The 23,197-nt window shown below is 35.1% G+C and overlaps 1 protein-coding gene across 2 annotated transcripts in view; it reads left to right on the top strand.

The window, feature by feature from the left end:
• Positions 1-23,197, top strand: part of UBE3C (ubiquitin protein ligase E3C) — an 83,625-nt gene that overhangs the window by 36,259 nt on the left and 24,169 nt on the right. Inside the window, exons 14-18 of one of the 2 annotated variants that reach the window (XM_085317711.1) lie at positions 530-634; positions 1,748-1,835; positions 5,381-5,478; positions 9,743-9,875; positions 14,928-15,175. In XM_085317711.1, the coding sequence (XP_085173837.1) occupies positions 530-634; positions 1,748-1,835; positions 5,381-5,478; positions 9,743-9,875; positions 14,928-15,175 (672 nt within the window). The remainder of the gene's footprint in view (positions 1-529; positions 635-1,747; positions 1,836-5,380; positions 5,479-9,742; positions 9,876-14,927; positions 15,176-23,197) is intronic. The other variant, XM_085317712.1, reaches the window with a different exon arrangement.

The raw sequence follows: 23,197 nt of genomic DNA, 5'->3' as shown, positions 1-23,197 counted from the left end.
TTTTTTTTAACTAGTGGACAGAGAGAACCTGCAAATCAAACAAGTTCTAAAGAAGTCTTAGTTTTGGAATGATAGGTAGTAAAGAGCAGAGAGAGAGCTCTCTTCTAAAACATTTATCTATTCACACCTTTTTAAGTTTTTGAATATGTCTCTAAACAAAAACCAGCCAACCAAAAAACCCTATATAAATGACCCAATCAGATGTTAATTTATTTAAAGAAGGAATGTAATGTTGAAATGATTTGTTATATGCCTGAACTGGCATATAACATTTTAGATGTGAATTGCAGTCCTAGTGTGTGGAATGAGACTTAAATAAGCCAATTTGGGGGATGATTTGCAACTGAACAACAATTACTTACCATATTCTAAGGTATTTAGGTATAAGAACAAGTTTTTAACAATAAATAATAATTTCATGCATTACTGCAAAATGTTCTTAAGTTTTACTTGTTGATTTGACTTTCTGTTACATAATTTCATTCACAGTGCTAAATATGTATTGATTATATGTATTTCTGACATCTAGGTCATCACAAACTTAGTGAAAATGTTGAAATCTAGAGATACAAGAAGAAATTTCTGCCCACCGAATCACTGGCTGTCAGAACAAGAAAACATAAAAGCGGATAAGGTAAAAGTAGTATTGTTTTTCAAATAGACTTCTGCTGCCAAAGATTAAATAGTAAGGTGTTTGATTTATGACAATACCAACCTGTTCATATGAAATTTACATTTATAGCAAGACATTAAAGTTGCACAGCTTTAGTTTAGTTTTCAATGTAGAGTTACGTTGCTTATCCCTGTAATGCAGAGGTTTTAAACTCATTAAGAAAGCTTTACTGTGAATCGCATTACCTATCCAGAAAGTAGAACCTTCTCTGCAGTGCAACAATGTAGTTCATCTCCATTAATAGTAAAAGAGAATGGAAAGCACACTGCATTTTTAAGTATAATAGTGACTTACTTTTTATTTTAAGCACTTCTCGTAATAAAAATACTAAATGAAAGAGTTATTTTGTAGTGGAAAAAACCTTCAAATTCTCCTTTCCAAAAATAAAGTAAAATTCAGTAGCACTTTCTGTACTTTTCCTGCTTGTAAATTACTGTTTTCTGAAAGATTTTGAACAAAATTACATTATTTGAGCTTAAAAATGTGCATGTATATGTAAAAGAAAATGCTAATGTGAGTGATTCCAATGACATATTTTCACATTGAAAGTCTGGATCCAAGAAGTTAGTTATACCTCAAACTATCTCACAGTATTAGAGATTTAGCCTTTAATAGTTGACGGTTTTGCACAGGAATTGTTAAACTCTTCTGTTTGTTTTTTATTGTTTCCCATTTGCTTGCCTACTGTTCAAGATGAGTGCTTTTCTGTGAATCTGGCAGTTCCTTATAGTTCATAGCTAATAGCACCTACATACCTTAGAGAAAATAAAGGAGTTATAATATGCTTTGCTGCCCTAATTCATGTGAAAGTAAATCATTTGACATCTGAAAATTCAAACTCAGCTTCCCTAGTATCTTAAAAACCACAATTTAACATTGCACAGTATTTTTAAATAATACTTAGGCATTGTAATTGTTAATGTACAGCTCTGCTTTAAGACACAGATATAAGAAGATAGGATTAGATCTGGAACTTTAGGAATTCAAACACAGACTTTCAGACTTCACAGTTAATGTATATGCTTAATACATAATTACATGATGTTTAACTGTAAAATACTCCTAATAAATTAGGTTACCCAGCTGTATGTGCCATCTGCAAGACATGTCTGGAGAGTCAGAAGAATGGGAAGAATAGGTCCATTGCAGTCTACCTTGGATGGTAAGATACTGTCTCTGAAATTTTTGCTTCGTGATGTCAAAATAATTCTATGCCTTACAACTTTATTTGAAATCTACCTTTTTAGAGTACAGTTGAATAGTTTAAAAACCAAAACCAAAGTAATCTTTCCTAACTTTGTGCTCACTATTTAAAAATCCCACACTTTCGTATGCATATACATGTGTATGTGTGCATGCTTAGTCTTTAATATATAACAGTTTTTTTTTCTTCCTGGGAAGAAAGCAAGGCAGTACTGCACAACTTCCCTTGGCCTTCTGCTGCTTTCACTGGCACTGAAGAAGTGAACTAATGAGACGTGCAAATGATATCTATTAAAAATATATATATAAATGCAATTGCATAAAATACAAAGTTACATAAATTATAAAATGCTGAGGTTTTATTGTACAGTATATTGTGAAGAACTTCCTTATTATATATTAAGTTGTAACAAACAAGATTTAGGTAATAAGTGTTAATTACTTATTTTTGTATGATAATATTTTATAAATATTATCTCTGATAATTACAGCAGAATGCTTATCCCCTTGAATCATTCAAAAAATCTAGATTTCATGGAACTTCAAAAGAAACATAAGAGAGTTGGATCAACTTAGCTATCAGGGTAAATGTACACTAGTGTAGTTATGCTAGTATGCTTTGTGGTGTAGATGGTCTATTTTTTTCTGCTTTTCAAACCTCTACATCTTCAATGTTTTAGCATTTTACCGTGCTTATTTCACCTGAGTAAAATACTTGTTAGAATGCTAATTCCTGTGAAAGAATTAATCTATGAGAGTCTATACTCTCTTTCAAGATGGTGTAGTCTCCTTGAATATCTGAGCAGACTTGGTAGATCTTGTATGTAAGGATTTGAATGCTGCCATAGAGCCTTGTAGGATTGGCAAGGGCTTTGCCAAGATTGGCGTCTTGAGGGCTTATTTTAATGATAAATTTTATTTACATAGCTGTGATGGTTTAAGTTTACTTTGATTACACTACTGGTCTGTTTAGCAGGTAACAGCTAGTGGGCCTACTCTAAGTACTTGGAATTTTGGATCAAATTTATTCATTTTATTTTATCTCTGGAAGTTGCCTATTCAGAGAAAGTAAAATCTTAAAAATAGAAGTTTTAGCAAAAATGCTGAGAACCTGGACTAGTTTTAAGTGTCAGATTCCTATAGGCTTGCATCCTGCATTTCTTACAAAGTCCATAACAGTAACCTCAGTTTCTTGCGCTGACCTCCATGTCCCCCAACTGCTGTCTTGCCTTGGTATCCTCCATCCACAGCTCCCCATGGTCAGACCTGGTGATGATAAAATATGGAACAGGTTCTCCCCATATTGATAGTTTACTAGTCTCCTTCCCCTCATACATAAAATATCTTTAGCTCTCTCCTTTCTCTCCCTTCCCATAATAGCACCAATTTCCTCTTAACTCATTATTTACCTTAGTTTGGGCAATTGGTGAGCAAGTAATGCACATGCTGTGTCTTATTTGGAGCTAGCTACCTGTGCTGATTTTGCTGGCTGACAGCAGCCTTTATACTGACTATTGAGCAGACAAGCTGACACACTGAATAGAACAGATGAGAACTGAGCTGTCCTTGCTGTTTCTGTAATCAGGCCACTGAAGGAATTTTTCTCCTCCACCCACTTGTAAATTTTCCTAGAACTTAGTATTTCTGAATTCTCTGTTCCTCTGTCAAAATTAAATTAGGTAGCTCAAAAGTGTATCGGAGAGGAGATGGTGAGAAAGAGTGACACACCATGCTCATATAAAACTTGTTTCCACAAGAAATCAGACTAAAAAAAAAGGGGGAGGGGGGGAGGCCAGTCAACATAACTGCATGAAAACAAGCACATGACAATGTGCACATGACTTGTTTAATCCCTCTTGACTGCATATGGGTTAAAGCCAATTAACGTGAAAGTACTGCTGAATCACATATGGCCATGTTTATTGGTACTTTTTCATTTACTTAAATGGCAGACTGTTGAGTTCTAAATGCTCTCTGTATTGATGACTCCATCCCATATTTCTCTTTAAAGAAAGAAGCTGTGATGGAGAAATGCAGATAAAATTGACTAATTGACTGGAATAATTGAACTGTTGAAGTCACGTACTAGTTTACCTTTGCTGTACATGCACTTTTTATTTAAAATGCTTTTAACCCTTAGCTTAATAGGTAGCGTACATTGACTTTAATTAAAAATGTTTACTAAGTAAACTAAGGGTGATAAGCATTTATCAGAAATTCCAAAGGCTTGCAATGTTGAAATCTGCCCCAAATGAGTATGTATCAGGTATAGTGATATATTGGGTCGTGTCATTTTAAACTGGTGCTTAAAATATCCCTACTTAAACTGTTGTGAGGAATTAAAAATACAGAACAATTAAATAATGAACACTGAAGTGATGCCCAGTTGCAGAAGGGCAGCAAGATACTAGTCTCCACAGGTAGACACTAAAGGAAGAACTGAAACAGTCATTCTAAGCTTTTGGACTGAGTAGTAACATGAAGCATTTACTTCATTTTTAGAATATTTTCTATAAACAGTCTAGGTTCTGTAAGTTATTTTTTCTCTAAAGTATGGTTATTAAATACAAGAATGAAACAGGCTGTCTGGGTTTTTTGAGCTAGGTGGACCTTTAACCACAATATCTAGGAAGTGTGCAATACCAGTGTTGCAATTAATAAGCTTACAATCAGATATGTGCTTAGCAACTCAGTTTCTTCCCATTAAGTTACAGCAGACGTCTGACTTCTACTGTGCATTACCCCAAGTTGAATTGTTTCATGAAGACTTCCGTTGTGGGTCTGTGCGTAGGAAAGTCGAAAGGAACTGCATGGTAGCTTGGGAACCACACTGTATTTCATTTCTCTGTTGCTGTGGCTTCCTGAACATTTTTCTAATCCTCCTTTTTTTTTTTTTTTTTTTTTTTTTTTTTTTTTTTTTTCTTGAGCAAGTTATATAATTTCTTGATGTTCTCTTCACTATTTCTAAAGTGCCTAGAATTTAATATGGTGATTGGGTCCCTGCTATTGGAGAATAAACTCACTGAAAGAAATGTTTTATTTCTGTGGCATTCAATAGATTTGGCTTAGTTTTGGGGCCTAAAACAGGTAGGTAAAAAGGTGAAGGGAAGTAGACTACATGGTTGAAACCACTATACATTTAAACTATTCTGTTTGAGAGAAAGGTATTGATGAAGATCATAATTATTTACAGTTTTTAAATTGTCTTATATCATGTAATTTTTCTTAATCAAAAAGTTAATTTCAATCATAAGAAAATAACTTTTTTTCTTCTGAAGAGTAAAATGCAGGGGCACCTGTTTGTATATACATTTTGTTTTCGGTATATTTTCACTGCTTATATTTCAGTATGCCTGAAAGAAGCTAATGTTTTATGTTAGTAAATAAACTATTTTATTTTGTGTATTTTTATACGAAGTAAATAGAGTTACTTGTTACAAAATAAAATGTCTAAAAAGATCTTGTTCTTTCCAAAATTTTTAAAATTATTATTTCTATTTTAAGTGGGTTTGGAACCGGCACCTCTTTCTGTTTCTGAAGAACGACAACTTGCAATTCTGACAGAGCTACCTTTTGTAGTTCCTTTTGAAGAAAGAGTAAAGGTATCTAATTTCTAATTTAATATGGGCTTGGTTTTTGAGTTTTGAGTTTTTGTTTTCAGTAAGTGTAAAAAGAGCATTTAGCTGGGTAGAAATTGGATTGTTTCTCTACAGAAGAGGATGGCAGACCACACTTTTTATTTCCAGTGTTTGTGTGGCAGCTGCAATGAAGAGTATTCTAAGGTTACTTTTCGCTCTTTTTACTATTTCCATTTTCAGAGTAAATATATTAAATTTAGAAACATATATTCCAAGATAAAGTTGCTTGAGAGTAATAGTATCTTTATAGCAAACTTCAGTTCTGATTCAGTGATTTCTCCCTTCTGCGGTAAGCAGAGCATGGGCTAGTTATGTGTCTATAATAAACAGGTTGCAAGGTCAAGACTTGAGACTTTCTTTGAGATTTACTCAAAATGAGATGACGGATGTCTGTTTTGGGAGAATAATGCCCAGAGATTCAATTCCTGTGTTCATAGCTGAATAGCTGAACTTCAGAGTATATAGTTCACAACTTGCATGATTCTTGTAGTATTTGATTTACCTTTGAATGTTTCCTAGATTTTAAATACAAAATTAAGTCTATTAGCTGTTCCATTTGCACTGTATATTTTTATTAAAGCTATTATTTTGTTACCTATACAAGAATTTTCAAACTACTTTTGTTGTCAGTAGTATCAATTAATTTAAAACTACTCCCTGAATTGTATTGCAGACGTTAAGTTACAAGGCTCCATCAAGATGATGAAAAATAGTTCCATAGGGAAAGTAAATCAATATTTGCCAAAAAGACAGTGACAAATTTGGTAGAAAAGGACTTTCAGGCCTCCAAAAAATACCGTCCTAATACCATATGGCAATATTGAACTAGGAGTACAGTCAGACAGTTGGAAGTGAGCAAGCAGGGGTCTTTGTCAAATTTTGTCACTGTCTACAGCCTCCAGACTTCCTAAAGCTATGTTAAGATGCACGTATTTTAAGTCTCTGGAATTCACAGAGCCATGTTTTATATCACAAAACCAAAAATTGGCTTCTCATTTTGAACGTTAACAAGTTTTTTTATTTATTCATTTTTATTTTTATTTTTTATTATTGTTATTAAAAGATGAGAATTTGGAGAGAAGGAAAAAGCTACAATCAGTAATGTTATAGTCTTGGTCCACTTCAAAGAGGAGTTCCTTTTATTACTGCTTTTGGACCAAATATGGTCCTTTTTGTGTAATAGTGTGACAGGAATCATATTAGAGTCTTCTACTTCTTTCAGAACTGTTCCTACAAAACAATTCCCATAAAGGAAGAAGGTACCTTATCATGTATTGTTCCAGTTGCCATATTGCATTATAATGTTGTATGATAATACAAGTTCATACTGTTCCCATGTGTGGGTTACTCCATGTGACTTTTCCTTTCCTAACTTTCTGCTGAGATTCTTACCATGAATTACCAGATATTAGATACTCTCAGAAGCGATTTCTCAGTCCAGTTTCATGCTAGGTTTTCCAGCATGCTGACCCCAGCCTTATTATTCCCTTCAGTAAAAAGCAAATTGGTGTGCAGCAACAAATGTCTTGGTTCTCCGTGAGAAGCAATCACTTGGGTTTTCTTTCTTTCTTTGAGTCCGCAGTTCAAAATACCTGTAGATATTGGAGTATGTCTCATGAGCCTAGTTGCTGGTGGGATCCCTCTTATCTAGAGGGAGTTCTTTTCTCGCTGTCTTTATTCTGAACTGAGGATCAGCAGTCCAGAAAAAGGTTGTTGTTGTTAGATTCCTCCAAACCAAGGTACCTCTTGTAGAAGAGGTGCACGTTTGTGTTCTTAATTAATTTGAGCTTTTAATGCGTGCAAGCAGTGCAGTTCTTACTAGAGCACCTAGATTTAATTTCTTATAACTAACTTTTCTTCTTTTATTTGCTAGTAGGACCTTACCAGTGCTTGGTAGGGCATTTCTGTGCATTCAGCAAACAGCCTAGAAAGGAAAGTGACTGTGTCCTCTCTTTTCCTCCGATCTTTCTGTAGTGTGTACTACAGTCAGCATCTCTTTCTTTTCTGGCTGCTACTGTTAAGTTGTTGTGAATGCTTCTGTTATACACTGAGGTATATATTTCAGCATTTCAGAATACAGTTTGTTTCAGGATTTACATATGCGTGTACGTATACGCGCCAGTGTATAGGAGCCTAGTTTCTGTATCAAGAACTTTGCCATGAGACATACCTTAAAAATTTTCTTTCCAACCATCATTCGCTATGTAGCAGTGATTATGAAACTATCTAGCCATGTACTTCTTCAGCAAAGAAAGTGGTGGTGAACATACTTTCATATCGTGTTCATAAAAAGATGATGTCCATGACTGTGTGCCTTGATGTCACACAATAATGGAAGAATTTCGGTCAGAAGGGACCTCTCGAGGCACTCTAGTCCAACTTCCTCCTCAAAACAAGAATAACCTGAAGTTGGATGAGGATACTTAAGTTCTTATCCAGAGGTGTTTTGACTATGATCAATGATGGAGATTTCAGTCTCTTTGTGCAACCTGTTCCAGTGCTTAATCACTCTCATACTGATTTTTTTTTCTGTATTTCCAGTCAGCATTTCCCTCCTGCAGCTTACAGCTTTCTGTTATCCTTCTGCTAGGCACCTGAGAGAAGTGTCTGGCTGTGTCTTCGCTATAAGCCTCTTAGTTGGAGATTTTCTTCTCCACCACCTACAGTTGTCCGTAGAAAGAGTAGATTTGAGGATTTGCTCTACCTTTATGTCTGTTCTTAAAGTTTCCTTTTTCACTATGAATTTATTAATGCTTTTCCTCCCTAAACTTCTCTGGAGATTCTTGCTTAATCTTTTTAGTTTTGAGAGCAATCTGTGATATTTATTTGGAGTTTACATCCCTTAGGAAATTTGCTAGAGTATTGAACATGGGAAAGATGCAAGAAAGGATGTAGTAAAGAGACTCTTACTCTCTGGACTGAGGGTATATTGAACATCATTGTACATTAGGCAGAAAAAAGCATGTTACTTCCTAACATGGAAACATAGTTAGCTACAGTTACTCTTCAGGTGAACTGTGATAGGTTTGTATTTTGAAGGACAATGTGAAGTTCAGTTTGTACTTCAGCTAAAATTGTCTTTTGGAACTGATGTGAGGCTCACATACTTCATTTGTCCTAAATGAATACAATATAAATACAGCAATACCAATACGTTATACGAGTGTATAATGGGCTATGAGGATGATCAGAGGGCTGGAGCACCTGCCCTATGAGGAACGGCTGCGAGAGCTGGGCCTCTTCAGCCTGGGGAAGAGCAGACTGAGGGGGGATCTTATCAGTGTGTACAAGTACCTGAAGGGAGGGTGTCAAGGGGACGGGGACAAACTCTTTTCAGTTGTCCCATATGACAGGACAAGAGGCAATGAGCAGAAATTGAAGCACAGGAAATTCTGCCTGACCGTGAGGGGGAATTTCTTCCCTGTGAGAGTGACGGAGCACTGGACCAGGTTGCCCAGAGAAGTTGTGGAGTCTCCTTCTCTGGAGATCTTCAAAGCCTGCCTGGATGCAGCCCTGTCTACCATGCTGTAGGTGGCCCTGCTTGAACAGGAAGGTTGGACTGGATGATCTCCAGAGGTTCCTTCTGACCTTACCATTTCTGTGATTCTATGAAATATATTTATATTATATATGCATATCTATATATATTAAATATATAGTTATATAGTCTATATATTTATAATCTATAAATATGTAAATGTATAAATATAAATAAATTGTAAATACAATAGTAATACTCTATTTTGCTTTGAATGACTTGCCCACTGCTGTCTGAGGGAAGTACTGATATGTTATTTCTTGTTACTGGGAGTGTTCCTAGGCACTACAAAAACAATGATAGCATGTTTACTAGTACGGACTCTTGCCTTTCTGTGTTTGGAGTATTCGGGTGACTTTTCCCCCTTGTTTTGGAATACTTTGCATTTCAGAACTCTGAAAGTTAGAGAGAGAAAACTAGAATGATTGACATGGTGTATATACGTCCCTCTTTATGTAGAAAGAAGGGAGGATGATATCTTAGCAAGAAAGAGTTCTTACATGTCTGCTCCCTCTGCTTCTCTTTCCTGGGACGTAGCTCTGTATTATATTTCTGCAGCTTCATGACTCACTTAAATTTGAGTTCCCAGAAGCAACCCTCAAAGGATAGTAGTATTAGCGAACAACCATTTTTCATGGAGTATTTAGATCTGTACAAAGACTTGATTTCTCTTTCCACTCATTTTAACAGATTTTTCAAAGATTGATTTATGCTGATAAACAGGAAGTTCAAGGAGATGGTCCATTTCTGGATGGAATTAATGTCACAATTAGAAGAAATTATATTTATGAAGATGCTTATGATAAACTTTCTCCTGAAAATGGTACGTTTACAATGAAATTACAAACAAGTTGATGATAACATAATCATTCTTACCATGTCATTACAGATTTGTTCACTTGAGTAGGACATTTAAAAGTGTATCACTTGTGAAGTGTCAAAGTCCTTCAGAAAACCTTCCTTCAATTCATATTATGTAATTCTCATCCAAATTCTTTCTGATTATTGCAATTCCATTCTTTTTAACATACTTTTCCTTAGTTCAAACTTACATTTTTGAGGTTTTTCTTCCCATTTACTTGTCTGAATAACCATACTTTGTATATTAATTCATATAGTTCATCAGATACTCCCTGTTTTGGTAATTGGTATCAGCAAATCCTGTGTGCAGTCTGGACATTTTTGCTAGGTACAGTGTGACTGATAAGGGTAATGCAGTGCACTAGTATGTATACTACTCCATGGACGTATATCGTACCACGGTATGGATTTGTGCAAGAACAGCTGCCCCAGAAGTCAAAATTCCAATCTGCCTATATAAAGTCCTTGTTAATTATATGGTATTTTATATATAAAAAGAATATTGGTCACATAGTTGGATATTACTAGCTGAAGCTAATGTTCCCACTAGCTTCATGACCTACAAGTTCCCACAGATTCCATGACCTAACTTTGAGAGGAAGGAGAAGAGTGGTTGGTATTGGTTTGTATAAAATTCCTGGAGACTGTACCTTTTCCTTTATTTTGCTAGAATTAAAGATAGTATTTGATTTATAAATGGGTTTATTTCATTTAATAACTGTGTTTAAAACTGCAAATACCTAAAAGAGATGCCTAGAAGAGTTGACTCATTTGTCAAAAATTTTAAATTAAGTGCAAATAATAACCAAGTATTTATATTTTGTGGAAAGTTCTAAGGGCTAAACAAGATGATGTCACTGGATAATCATGTGGAAATACTATATATGCAATTGATAGTATAGCCTCTTTCCTAGAGGTAGAGTATTTTTGTTATATGTAAGTTTAGTTTGATTTGCTGACTGGTTTGTTCAAAATAAAGAGATGAGTTAGAATTAGAAAACGCAGAAAATATGAACCAGCTCTCTCTCCATCCCCCAGTAAAAGAATAAAAATGCAATTTAGAAGCTGTGGTCTATAAGCTTTTGGACAATACAGTGTCAAGTAACAGGCAAATCAATCTATTAGCTATATAGGTAAGGTATTGTTTAATAGTAAGTTAGCTTTACATGAGAAACATGTTTTGGTACTGTGAAGCAAGTCAGCATAATTAATGCAGTTTACTAAAACCATGAAAGCAGTTTTAAAATGCAGTTTTCCTAAACTTACACTGAGATGTAACTTAACCTTTCTAGCTATTTTACAGAAAATGTTAAATTGGGGGAATGTCAGTATGCTGGAAGGCCAGGCTGCAGTTCAGAGTGACCTTGCAGACTGAAGAAAAGAATTTGCAGAAACCTCATGGAAGTTTAACGAAGACAAAAGCAAAATCCTGCATCTAGGGTGGATTTACCCTATGCAGCAATATAGGCTGGGCACTAAGTGGCTAAAAGCTGTTTGATGATAAAGTACCTGGGGTTTATAGTGTACAACAAACTGAACAAGAGTCAGGAGTGCCCCCTTGATGAGATACAAGCTGACAGCATACTGGGCTGTGTTAGCAACAGCAGAGCCAGCAGTTTCAGGGAAGTGATTTCACCCCCCCCCTTGCATTCAGCACTGATTAACTGTGTCTGATTTGGGGATCAGTATGAAAAAGACATGGTGAGGCCAGGAGAAGGCCGCCAAGATGATGTAGGGGGCTGGAGCACCTGATATATGAGGAGGGGCTGAGAGAACTGATTTGTTCAGTCTGAAAGAAGACTACGGGGGGATCTTACTGCTGCCACTGCCTAATGGGACATCACAGAAACATTTGCTAAGGTGCAGCAAGGGAAGTACTAATTGGACATACAGGAAAAAAATCATAATGAGATTGATTAAGCACTGAAATGATTGTCCAGAGAGGTTGTGGAATCTCCATCTTTGGACAACTCAACTCAGTCAAGGCCTTGATCATCCTGCTATAACTTTGAAATTGGCCTTGCTGTGCGTGTTGGGATTTTATACCATATAGGAGGTCTCTTCCATCCTAAATTGCTGTGTGATTCTAATATGGATTCCTATATGAATCTGAATGCAGTTTGAGCCATGAGTAAAATACTATAAGCTAGTATATAAGGAACATCTGTACTTTCTAACATAGCTAGATTCTTAATTTTTATACATATTTCATTATATTCAAAAATAATTAATTGTCAGGACTTCTGTTTAGTGAAAAGAGCTTTAGTATTAATGGAATATTTATCTGAGGAGCAGATCTTGATCATGCATAATAACACATATACGTATATGTAGTGGTAGATAATGTTCTCAACCTTTCCTTAGGGAAACCCCACCCTGCCTGCCATACCCATAAAAAGCTGACAACAAGGGAGAGCCCAGAAAGCTCCTAGCAAGTGTTTGGATGTACAGTAATCTCTAGGTAAAGCTTTCTCTCTCATCAACAGGAATGGAGAAGCTTTAGTGGTAATTGGCTGTCGAAGTCAGAAAATCTGTTTATATATGGTGTGTCGTGCACATATGCAGAAATATGTAATGTACTATCTGATGTCAAATAAGAAGGTTTATTTCCTTCTAAAAAGCTGGTATTCTGAGTATTTTATAAAATAATGCTAGTTCTGGAGTAGGTCAGGCATCATGTAGACGAGCAGGAAAGAAGAAATTCCTGAAAATTACAAGACACAATTTAAGACTATAGTCTGAATTGATAAAGTGGATGTGGGGAATTAAGTATGCAATAGATGAGGTCTTAAGAGTTGATCAGGGGAGAGCAAAGGACATTGATTTAGAAGAGGCAGCCAGTTTGTTTATAGGTACTCAGAAGAAACCTGTTTAATGTGTTAGTAGTGCTTGAATGGAGATCATTTAAAAAAAAAAAAAAAAGTTAAGTTTAGGATAGTAGAAATGTATTAGGGTGGTTCTTACAGTTTTGGGTTTTTTCTTGTTTTTGTTATGTCTAATAATGTGCAAGTTCTTCTCAGTGTGTTTTTCTTCCCCAGTGATTGCAATATTTCTTAATAGCATCTGACGGACTCCAGTAGCAGTTTAGTTACATTGTAGCTGTATAAATTATTAAATTGCAGCCTTTTTCTGGGATGTGTGTGTATGGGGAGGACACTAATTTTGAGATCCATTATTTACCTGGTCACCAGTTTGTTTTAGGACCATTTTTCCCCTCCTTGCTATAAATCTTCCATTTGAGTACACAGAGGAGGAGACAATTAACTGATTTTCTTCAGAAAACTCCAAAAAGTATGAAAACAACCTTTCCATATGTGCAGATCTTAACACTGATGTTCAGTATCTTGGGAATCCTCAAGCAAAGAATGTCTATATACTTGAGACTCTCCCATGCCAGTTCAAATGCACTGTTTTCTTATTTCAAATGGAATATTCGATTTTTTGCAATGTCTTCGTCTAAAAATGGTCATGTTCAGCTGGCAGAACAGTTATCCAGCAGAGCATTTCACTGTAATGAAGGACTAATGGGTAATTTTTAAAAATATCTGAGTGTGAAACTTGTGAAAAGCCTGGAAATCTATTCGTAGATCTAGCTGCATTCACTAATGGGAATGTGGAAATGTGATACTCAGGTTCAACAGAAATGCTGTTGCTACAGGATGCTGCAGATTATTTCATGAACATCATGAACGTCCATAGTGTGTACATTTGTACTACACATGGAAGCAGTATAAAGTTTTATTGTTACTGTTTTATTATTGGTTACTTTACTTGGAAGCAAATGTAGTCATTGTAAGGTTTAAATAAAAGATAGTTAGATCTTTAGAAGCCTTCAGTGAATTGAGGAAAAGTCCTGTTTTCCAGTTATGTGGACATATTTCAGGGACTGAACATTGCTTGTTTAGTGCCTTGCATGGGAGTAATTCTGAAAGAGAATCTCCAATGACTTGGGGGGGGGGGGGTAGAAAACCCTTCCAGTCCTCCTCCTGCCTGTCTTGCTCTCCTCTTACTGCTCTCAAATAGTTGATCACATTTCCAACAGAGAGTGAAAAGCAAGAATTTAAGATTTTGCAAGAAAATTAATCTAGATAGCAAACATCATGGAACTGATCAGGGGCTGGGAGCTCCCTGTCCTGGGCATCTGCCTGGGCACTGGTGCTCTCCTCGCCCTTTGGAGAGGTGAACACCTCACCGAGGCAGGCAAGTCACCCAAGGAAGGGGGCAAACCGAGTGGCGAGCTCAGGTGGCTCGCTGGAGGGGTGAGACTGCAGTCAGAGCTGGGGGAAGGGAAGCATCTTGGGGTGGTGGGTTAAAAGAAGGTGGGAACACTTCTTTTGATGGTAAAAGGCTGAGAAATTGTTTCATGGTACTTCATCCTAGATGTATGAGGCAGACAGGAAAGGAGGTTGAAAGGAATATGAACAACAGATATCGCTCATGCACATTACAGGGTGTGTGTGCACAGATGGTTCAAGCAGGCACGCATAGTACAATATATGCAAAATCTAAAAATAAAAAAAAAATATATGTGTACGTGTGCACTGTCTTTTGTGGTTCTCTTTAGGATGGCTGCTGACATTCCACCTTCCAGAATCTCTCTTAAATAAGTCTTCTCTGACAGTCGTCCCATCTAAGGGAATGCAGCTCTTTCAAACTGGAGAAAGCTGAACCTTACATTCACAGTATTTTATACAAATACATTTTTTCAAATTATTTTTAGGCCATATTAAAATATTTTGTAGGATTTTTTTCCTCTCTCAATAATGTCTTTCTACTCCATCTTGTAAGGACTCTTAGAGCAAGACCCATTGTACAAAGTGCATTCCACATACTGAGTAATGAAACTATCCCAGAACTCAGGCCAGAAATAGATTTCTGCAAAATTACTATTTACTACTCCCACTTTAATAGAAAAATGGTGCAAATATGTTTGAATGTGTAGTTACATGTGTTTTTATCTAAACAAAATTCAAATAGATAGTTGTATTTGAGTCTTGCTATCCTTTTTCCGCAGAACCTGACCTAAAAAAGCGCATTCGTGTTCACTTACTTAATGCGCATGGCCTTGATGAAGCTGGTATTGATGGTGGTGGAATTTTCAGAGAATTTCTGAATGAACTGCTTAAATCAGGATTTAACCCTAACCAGGGATTTTTTAAGACCACAAATGAGGGACTTCTTTATCCTAACCCTGCTGCACAGATGCTCGTTGGAGATTCTTATGCCCGACATTACTACTTTCTTGGAAGAATGCTTGGAAAGGTAATAACACTACTGTATAAAATGTAAGCTCTAACAGAACAGAAGTTTTTCAATAGTGCTGTGTTTTATTTTTTATCAGATAGAGGTATGTGGGAAACCTGATAATTTTTCTAGACTTGAGGAAAAACTTACAGATTTTGGATCTGAGCGTTATTTCCACATATTATCCAAACATCTGGTTCATTTTAATAAGTTACATACTTACTAATACTCAAAGGGCAAAGAGAATTTGAGACCTTAACTGCCAGTTGAACAAAATATGTACATGCCTGTTCTGTGTTTATCTTCCCGCCTAAATTTAATTGATGCTACTGGAATTACTCTGTGTGTGGTTATTTTTAATGTAGAGCTTTGTGGAGTTTGACTCCAGTTACATTTTCATCATTTTGAATATATGAAATTAATATTTACAGAAACAGTTTCCATGAGGTACAGTTATTGCTAACATTTAAAATTTACTCTGATAATTTACCATATTTGTGAGCCGTATGTAAATTAAATGTCATTAATTCTTCTTGATTTGTCATACATTTTGCATATTTCTTGAATTTTAGTGCTTATTATTTTTGTTTTATGGAGATTCTAAGGCTAATACACTTCCATTGAGCTAGATGGGAAAAAAAAGAAAAACATTACAAACATCCATTACATTTGTTTTGCATTTCAGGCCAGCTGTACTATGGAGGATATTTCTTTTAAGCCTTTGAAAACAGTTTTTTGGCTAATAATCGAGAAATAAAGTTTGAAATACAAATTCCATTTCACAAAAAATGTATTGATTCCTTCTTTAATATTTAAAGCTGAATGTATTTAAGATGTCAAATCCCTATTTAACTGCCTGAAGTATTTTGGAATCTACAATCCTATTGACTTGCAATGAGATTTAGCATATAGCTGGAGATCCTTTTTGAAATCCAGCTGAAAACAGTTTAAGAGGATGTTGTTGACAAAGTTGAGTTTCTGAAACAGATCACTACCCTTAAAACTGCCTGTTGGTTCATACAGATTAAATTGCCACTTTGCAGGCAACTTCTATGCCAGCATCCTAGCTATTGCAACATTCATACTTGTAAAATAATGAAAATTTCAGAACAGTTGCTTCAATAAAATCACCTTTGAAGGATATATCTGCTCTTAATGTGAAGTGGATTCAGTGCTAATAACATATAAGGAAGTTTGTAACTCTGACCACCTTTATAGACTCAAGGCTTCGTTTCCTTTCTGCATCTATAGATTTTTGGTGTGGGAAAGTGAATACTCCTGTGGTATCCCAGGGAAGTTGCTTAATTCCAAAAATGGTTGGTGTTTATCTGAGAGTGAGGCAGGGCTAAGTTTGAAATGTTTTCAATGAAATGATTATGCTTCTGGATCACTAATTTTCTCTATCAAAACATCATCTTTATAACTGGACTTCAAATGTCAGTGTAGACAGAAGTTGCAAAACATGTTTTATCCCTTCTAGAACACTACAATTATAACTTTTTGTCTTTTTAAAATCAGAATATCTATTATTTAACATTATGAAATCATAAATTGCTTTTGTATTTGCAGTATGTTTACATAAGGTATGAATTGTCAGTGTTATTTAATAATTACCTCTACCTAGGTGCACAGATACCTTTTTCCTGGTGTATTTAGAAAGCTGATGAATTAAACAGAAAGATAAGGCACGACCATATTATTCAAAACCTGCTGGTATTGTGGTCTTGGTTAAGTTATCTAATATGCATTCGCCCGTTTTCAAAAATGTGTGCATTTTGTGCTTTGCACAGGATTATATGAGAGGAATAGTACTTTATTAAAAGCCCCTTTGTAAACAGAATAGATATAATGCAAAGGAAGCAGTCAGGCGTCCACAGCAATTTCTTATTTGTGGAACCAGTATGTAAAGAGTGCTGCCACAAAAACCTCTCGCTTAAGAAGTTTCAGTGTTATCAGAAAACAAATACATTAAAATATAATAATTTACATAAATTCTGTGTCTCCTGGTAACCATTTCGTACTAAAATCTAAATGCATTTGACTTGCAGTACCTTAGATTTATATTTAATTAAGTCATTTCCCCCCCCCCCCCATCAGGAAATTTTTAACAGCTTGACATTTTTATGTTAGTTGATAGGTTAATAAACAGAATTATCTGACAATTTAAAACTGTCTTTAATAATCACATATCTAAATATTATTTTAAAATATTATTTTAACCATAGATAAATTCCATAGATAAATTACTGACTATTTAGGTTGTATTTTTATGTAGTAAAGAATTTGAAATCTATAAAATACAAGTTTTATGGTTGTCCATGCAACTTCTGGTGATCACTAAATGAGCAAAGATCTTACAGAAATAATATGTGATCAAGTAATTGCATATATTGTCTGAAACCATCTTTTTAAAAAAAAGGCAGAAATAAGTTTGCTTGAACCAACAGCTACTCAAACACTTCCAAAGTTTACATTTCCCAACTTTCAGTTACTTTACCGTGCAATGTAAATATTATTTTAACACTAGTGCCTTTTAAGCAATTTCCTGTCTTTTTCTTAAAAGTAAAAGCTCAGCTTACGCAGTGCGCCTCGTGTAACAGTCTGCACTGGAAGGGTTTGAAACCTCAGCCTTCGCGTTCCCCCCGCTGGAAGCACAGGAGTGACTTTCTGACTCGGGCTTGCTTGAGAGCTGATGGTGGCGTGTGCTGCTAGGCGTTCTCGGCCTAACGCCTCTTTTCCGTCCCAGCTGGAAAGTTGAGCCTTGTTGCCCTGTGGGTGCCCAGAGGGATGGATGGGATGCTGTAATCCACTTGCTCTTAGGTGGGTAGGAAAGGGCTGTGGGGGAAGCACCTGATCTGATTTATCTCCGCTCTCCATGTGGTGGTAGTTCTGTCTGTGCTCAAATCTTCCCACGTGCAGAATTTCCTGCTGTGGCTTTGGCAACAGAGTGGAGTTGGCTCTGTAGATCACAGAAGTTGTTGTTAGGGCAGGTTGCCGAAACTCTGGGACCCTTAGCCTAGAGGTTTGGAAGTAACAGCTGAGAATCCTAAGTAAGGAGTTTCTCCCTGCTGAATTTTGAGTGTCTGGTGTAAACCTGGAAAATGAAATATTAGTTGTGTGTTTCAACATTGTCAAAATAAATGTTATAGATGATTTTGTCCTGCATGTTACAGATGAGAGAGCCAAGCAAGAATAGATGTAGAAATAGCGATCTGTAAAACAATGGCAGGTGTAGAATTAAACTTAACTGTGTGTTCAGACCTAAACAGTCTTACATACCATATTATCTTTCTCCATTTCCAGCTTAATTTACATTTATTCAGTGACTTCTTTAATGTGACAGATGTTGTGAAAATGCGTTCATAACTTTTGAAATGTTTTAAGTAGGTAATTCTTACGACAATTTACTTACATTTCATGAAGTTTCAGCATTAGTTTAGGAATATAGCAGAAGTCTATAGAAAAATTAGGATTATTGTTTTAAGTTTCCTCTACTTCCTTTTAAATGTAAACCTGCTAGTTCTTGCATACATGGTATTTTGCAATAAGTATCTCTGCACCTTTCATAAAACATTTGATTCTCTTTGACACTTGAGTTGATGTTGAGAGCATTTCTCTTTCATTCCAGCATATTGAAGAACACTAGTGACTCATACGTTCAGGTTACTGAATAATGTATACGTTATCTTTGAAAAATAATATTAAGCCTGTTTCCTTAAGCAATACAGTCTGAAATCCTTGGAAGACACCGGAGATTTTTGAAAAGAATTAATTTGTTTTGTTAAGACTTAGTTTGTATCTTAAGTTGTTGAGAAGGCAATATAAAGAAAAAGATGGATTTTTTATTTTATTTATTTATTTATTTATTTTGGTGGTGGTGGTTTTGACCTGCATCCTTCCTTTGTGGAGCCAAATAAAGAATTTTGATAGTATAAGAACCAGCAATGACTGAAAAGAAATATGTTTATTTTAAATTTTTACAGTCTAGATTTAGTCATTGATCATTAATATATAATGTAATATAGGCATTCAGTAATTTGTGTGGCCTTGTGCATATTATATTGATGAAGATTAATGTTATTTATTTGTAGATGATTTGTGGTAGGTTACTACACTGATTTCAGTGTAGTCCATGTCAGAGAATGTTCTTAAATTTATGTGGTTGAGAAGTGCTATATATATTTCGGTAAAACTAAGTATTAGCCAGGTAATATTAGATCAAATACAATATTTATTGCCCTAATAGTGAATGTGGGATCATTAACTATTGATTAGAGTATTTTTCTATAACTTGGAGAATATGCCCCGTGGTTATAGTTTATAACTTTGAATTGTGCTGTGGTAGATTAGTTCATTTGTTAAGTAAGATATTATTCATGGCTAGAAGATACAATTCTAAGATTATCAGTATCTACAGTATCCATTTTACAGATAAGCTAAAATGGTTTTTGATTGTCCTGGGGCCTTATCTAAAATGGATTGAAATCACTGGGAGCCTTTTCATAGCGGGATGTGGATCAGATGCTGAACTTTAAAATCATTAATAAGCTGCACACACAGAATTGAAACCTTCAAGCAAATGTTTCTAATAACATATCAGTGTACCCTTTTTGTATCAAAACATGTAGAGAGAAAAGAATGCAAGGAAGCTCTACAGTATGAACAATTAGTCTTTATATACTTGAATATTTGATAGGATGGTGCATCAGCCATTGCACTGCTAGTCTTCCTCTGTTTCTCTGACTGTTGAAGTTTTTTTTAGGCCACCCTTTCCCTTTGCTTATTGTCCATTTAACTAAGATCTGCTTTGGCTTGGCTTAGATCAGTACACTATAATTGATTTGTGCTGCAGCCACCATTGATACTACTAGTTCCTAGAAAGGTAGGTATGGAATTAGTGATACTGATAAAAAGAGGAGGTAATTTGTACAAACTTTTTGTTTTATTACTTTCAGTTACCTTGCAAATGGCTTTGTAGACTTAGCATTTTACTTAAAATCAAGTTAGCTGATTATTTGTGTCTGAAAATCCTGAATTATCTGAAATGACCAGAATCAGAATTTATCATGTGAAGTTGCATGTTCTTTTAATTATACACTTATGAAGTACAGAGGTGAAAAATAAGAGAGAGAAACTTTATGGTGATTATTGCCTTATTTATGAATGTGAATATAAACTAATTGGAATCTATCTTCTGACATGGTTATTCAGCCTGACAATTCCTTTGTGCACTGGTTCATTTAACATAACCAATTATCCTTTGATTACAAATAGCTATGTTAGTACTAGGCTTGTAAATATATGTCGAGCACTAAAAGACTACTGAAATGCAGTATTTTAACTCTAAATCTTTAGGAAGGAAAAGTGTGTATTGATTGATTGTGATATTTATTGGGTCATAATGTATTTAGATTTTCTTTAATGCATATGTTAGTGATTGTTTACTGTGATAAAGAGCACAGAGGTCTCTGCAAGGAGTTCTGCATGGAAAGAATTACCTCATGTCAGTGGTCACTCCTCAATTAAAAGTTCCATTAGCAGATGATTCCTGCTTCTGGTCTGTGTACTGATTGCATTTTATTGCCTCTAAATCAGGTGCTAGACAGGGAATAAATAAACAGTGTGTGTGGTAATGGTATCCTGATCTTTTTTCATAGTTAAGAACACCTACATCCATTTAAACCAGTGAAGTTCGGAATATTTTTACTGAAATTCTTTATTGCATTTGAACTGTCTTTGAAAGTGGCTAGTTTCACTGCTGTTAAAATAGAGGTATATCTTAGAAGTATGCCCAGAAGTTATTTTCGTAGTAGTTAATGTTTCAATTTTTCAGAAGATTAGAATTTAGATAAAAGGAAGATGTCTTCTCTGTAGTCTCACTTCTTACTAGGTTATGTTTAAATTTGAAACAAGAAACTCTATTAACTGATTACTGGAACTACAGTAGTGAATGATAACTATCAATTATCTAGCGTATCCAGAGGTACCTAAAACCCTTCTTTTCCTGCCCCTCTGCCCCCCCCCCCCCACAAAAAAGCCCAAATGATACTGATAGCAATTAATAACACATACATAGCATAGGTTATAAACCTAGCTGCACCTGTTAAAACAGTCTGAGAATACACTGAGATGAAGTCATGGGTTTCTGCAAATATTAAAAATTTCTGAAGTACTTATTAACAAAAATTCTTGTAATAGAATTACTTATATTCTAGATACTTAAAATAAAAATACTTACAGGACTCTCCATATTCAAATTAAAAATTGACTTGAGATCGTTATACTTGAAGTGGTCCAGTAGTGTCTTTGGAAATGAATCCCCTACATTATTATGGTAATGAGTTCATGAGCCAGTCGGGAGTTCATTTAGTGCTTATCACACACCTCCAATCAATTCCAGATGTTTGCACTGACAGTGGCAATTTTAACAAGCAGGTGTCTCACATCTGAATCACTGTTACCCCAAATCTGTGGAGCTTCTTTGAGCTTGTACTTGCTGACCTTCAAAATGCCCAGTGGGAAAGAAACCAAAAATAGAGATGTTAATAAAGCAGAGATTTGGGCTCGCACAACTGCGGAAAAGAGACTTAAAACTGCTTGATAGTGGTCACACTGCATTGTGTTACATACCTGATGCAACTGTGTTTTGCTGCATTGATATTAAGAACAACATCATCTTATTTTTATTCACCATAAATTATCAATAAGAAATAATTTTATCATATCATTACTAAACAGTAGCTTTAAAAATAATTCAAAGATGTGAGTAATTGTTACTTTCAATGTAACTTATATATTTAGTTTTCATTTATTAGACTAGAAAAGGCTTTGCTGGTCTCAAGAGGGATTTGAGTGTGATGAGATATATCTAGAATATAAATAATAAAGTAGAAGGAAGTGCTAATGGTTTTGCTATTTTTCTATCATTTTTATTAATGGTTCTGTACAGCTTTGAAGATCTATTGCACTCTGTAAGTGCTAAGTATTATTTAATAGTAACTATTTAAAATGACTGAGATAGAAAGGGTTATGATCTTGGGTCGTGAGGGCTGATTAGGGAAATAACTGAATTTAAGTTCAATCATTTACTGCTTCAAACTGTAAACCCTGTATCTTTCTAGGGGGTTGACTTTAGCCTTTTTTAGGTTTTAAAATAAGTTCTGCATTGTAAAGGATTGATGAAAGGTGTACAAACAACGACTGATTATATTTCTTAAGAGAATTTAGTTGAAATAATAAATGTGAGAACTAATTGTAGACCTGAACATATAAGCAAAGGCACTAAAGCTTCCTCAAACCCTTAAATTTATTCATCTGTGAATTTGTTTACACAATTGGAACTTTATTCAGCATGTCGTAACGCTCATATAATCTCTACGCTATCCTAAATCCTTTACATTTCTCGGAAGTGATTACACTAGCTTAAAGACTGTCTGGTTCGAAAACTTGATACAAAATCTCCTGTTTCTGATGAGCTGTTTTGTAAACCTTTTGTTGGTACAACCCTCCCCCCCCCCAGTTTTATAGATGTCTGAAAAATGCATTCAGTGTATTTATAAGTATTTATAAGTATCTGAACATAAATACTTTAAAGTTTAGATTATGAAATTGCGACCTATGTTGTTGTGATGCCATCAACTATAGTTAACTAGACTGTATTTAGATACTTTACAGTAATAGTAAGTAACTAATACTATTTAAAAGAGAAACAATAGAGACTGCATGCTGCATGTATGAAATCAAAATGTCTTTATGACGGTAGGCTTTTCATTTTGTTTTGTTTTTGTTTTATTTGTTTTTAATCTTCTGGTATGCTTCACACAAAGGGCAGAAGGAAAATGTATGAAAATCTGTTGCATACCTCATCTTCTATAAGCCTTTTAATCAGAATAAACTTTTTAACTGTTCATATTTTAAACTAGTTGTTAGCAAGGCATCCTGAGACAATGGGAAGAAAGTGAAGAGTACAAAAACTAATTTGTTGCCTGAAAACAAGTAGGGATTCTTTTTTGTTTAGTGTTTACAGAATCTTATGATTTT

Source organism: Rhea americana, unplaced genomic scaffold, assembly GCF_003343005.1.
Source record: "Rhea americana isolate MKP2758 unplaced genomic scaffold, rheAme1 scaffold_50, whole genome shotgun sequence".
NCBI classification, from domain to species: Eukaryota; Metazoa; Chordata; class Aves; order Rheiformes; family Rheidae; genus Rhea; species Rhea americana.
The sequence above is the reverse complement of the archived record's forward strand: the minus strand, read 5'-3'. Positions and strand labels throughout refer to the sequence as shown.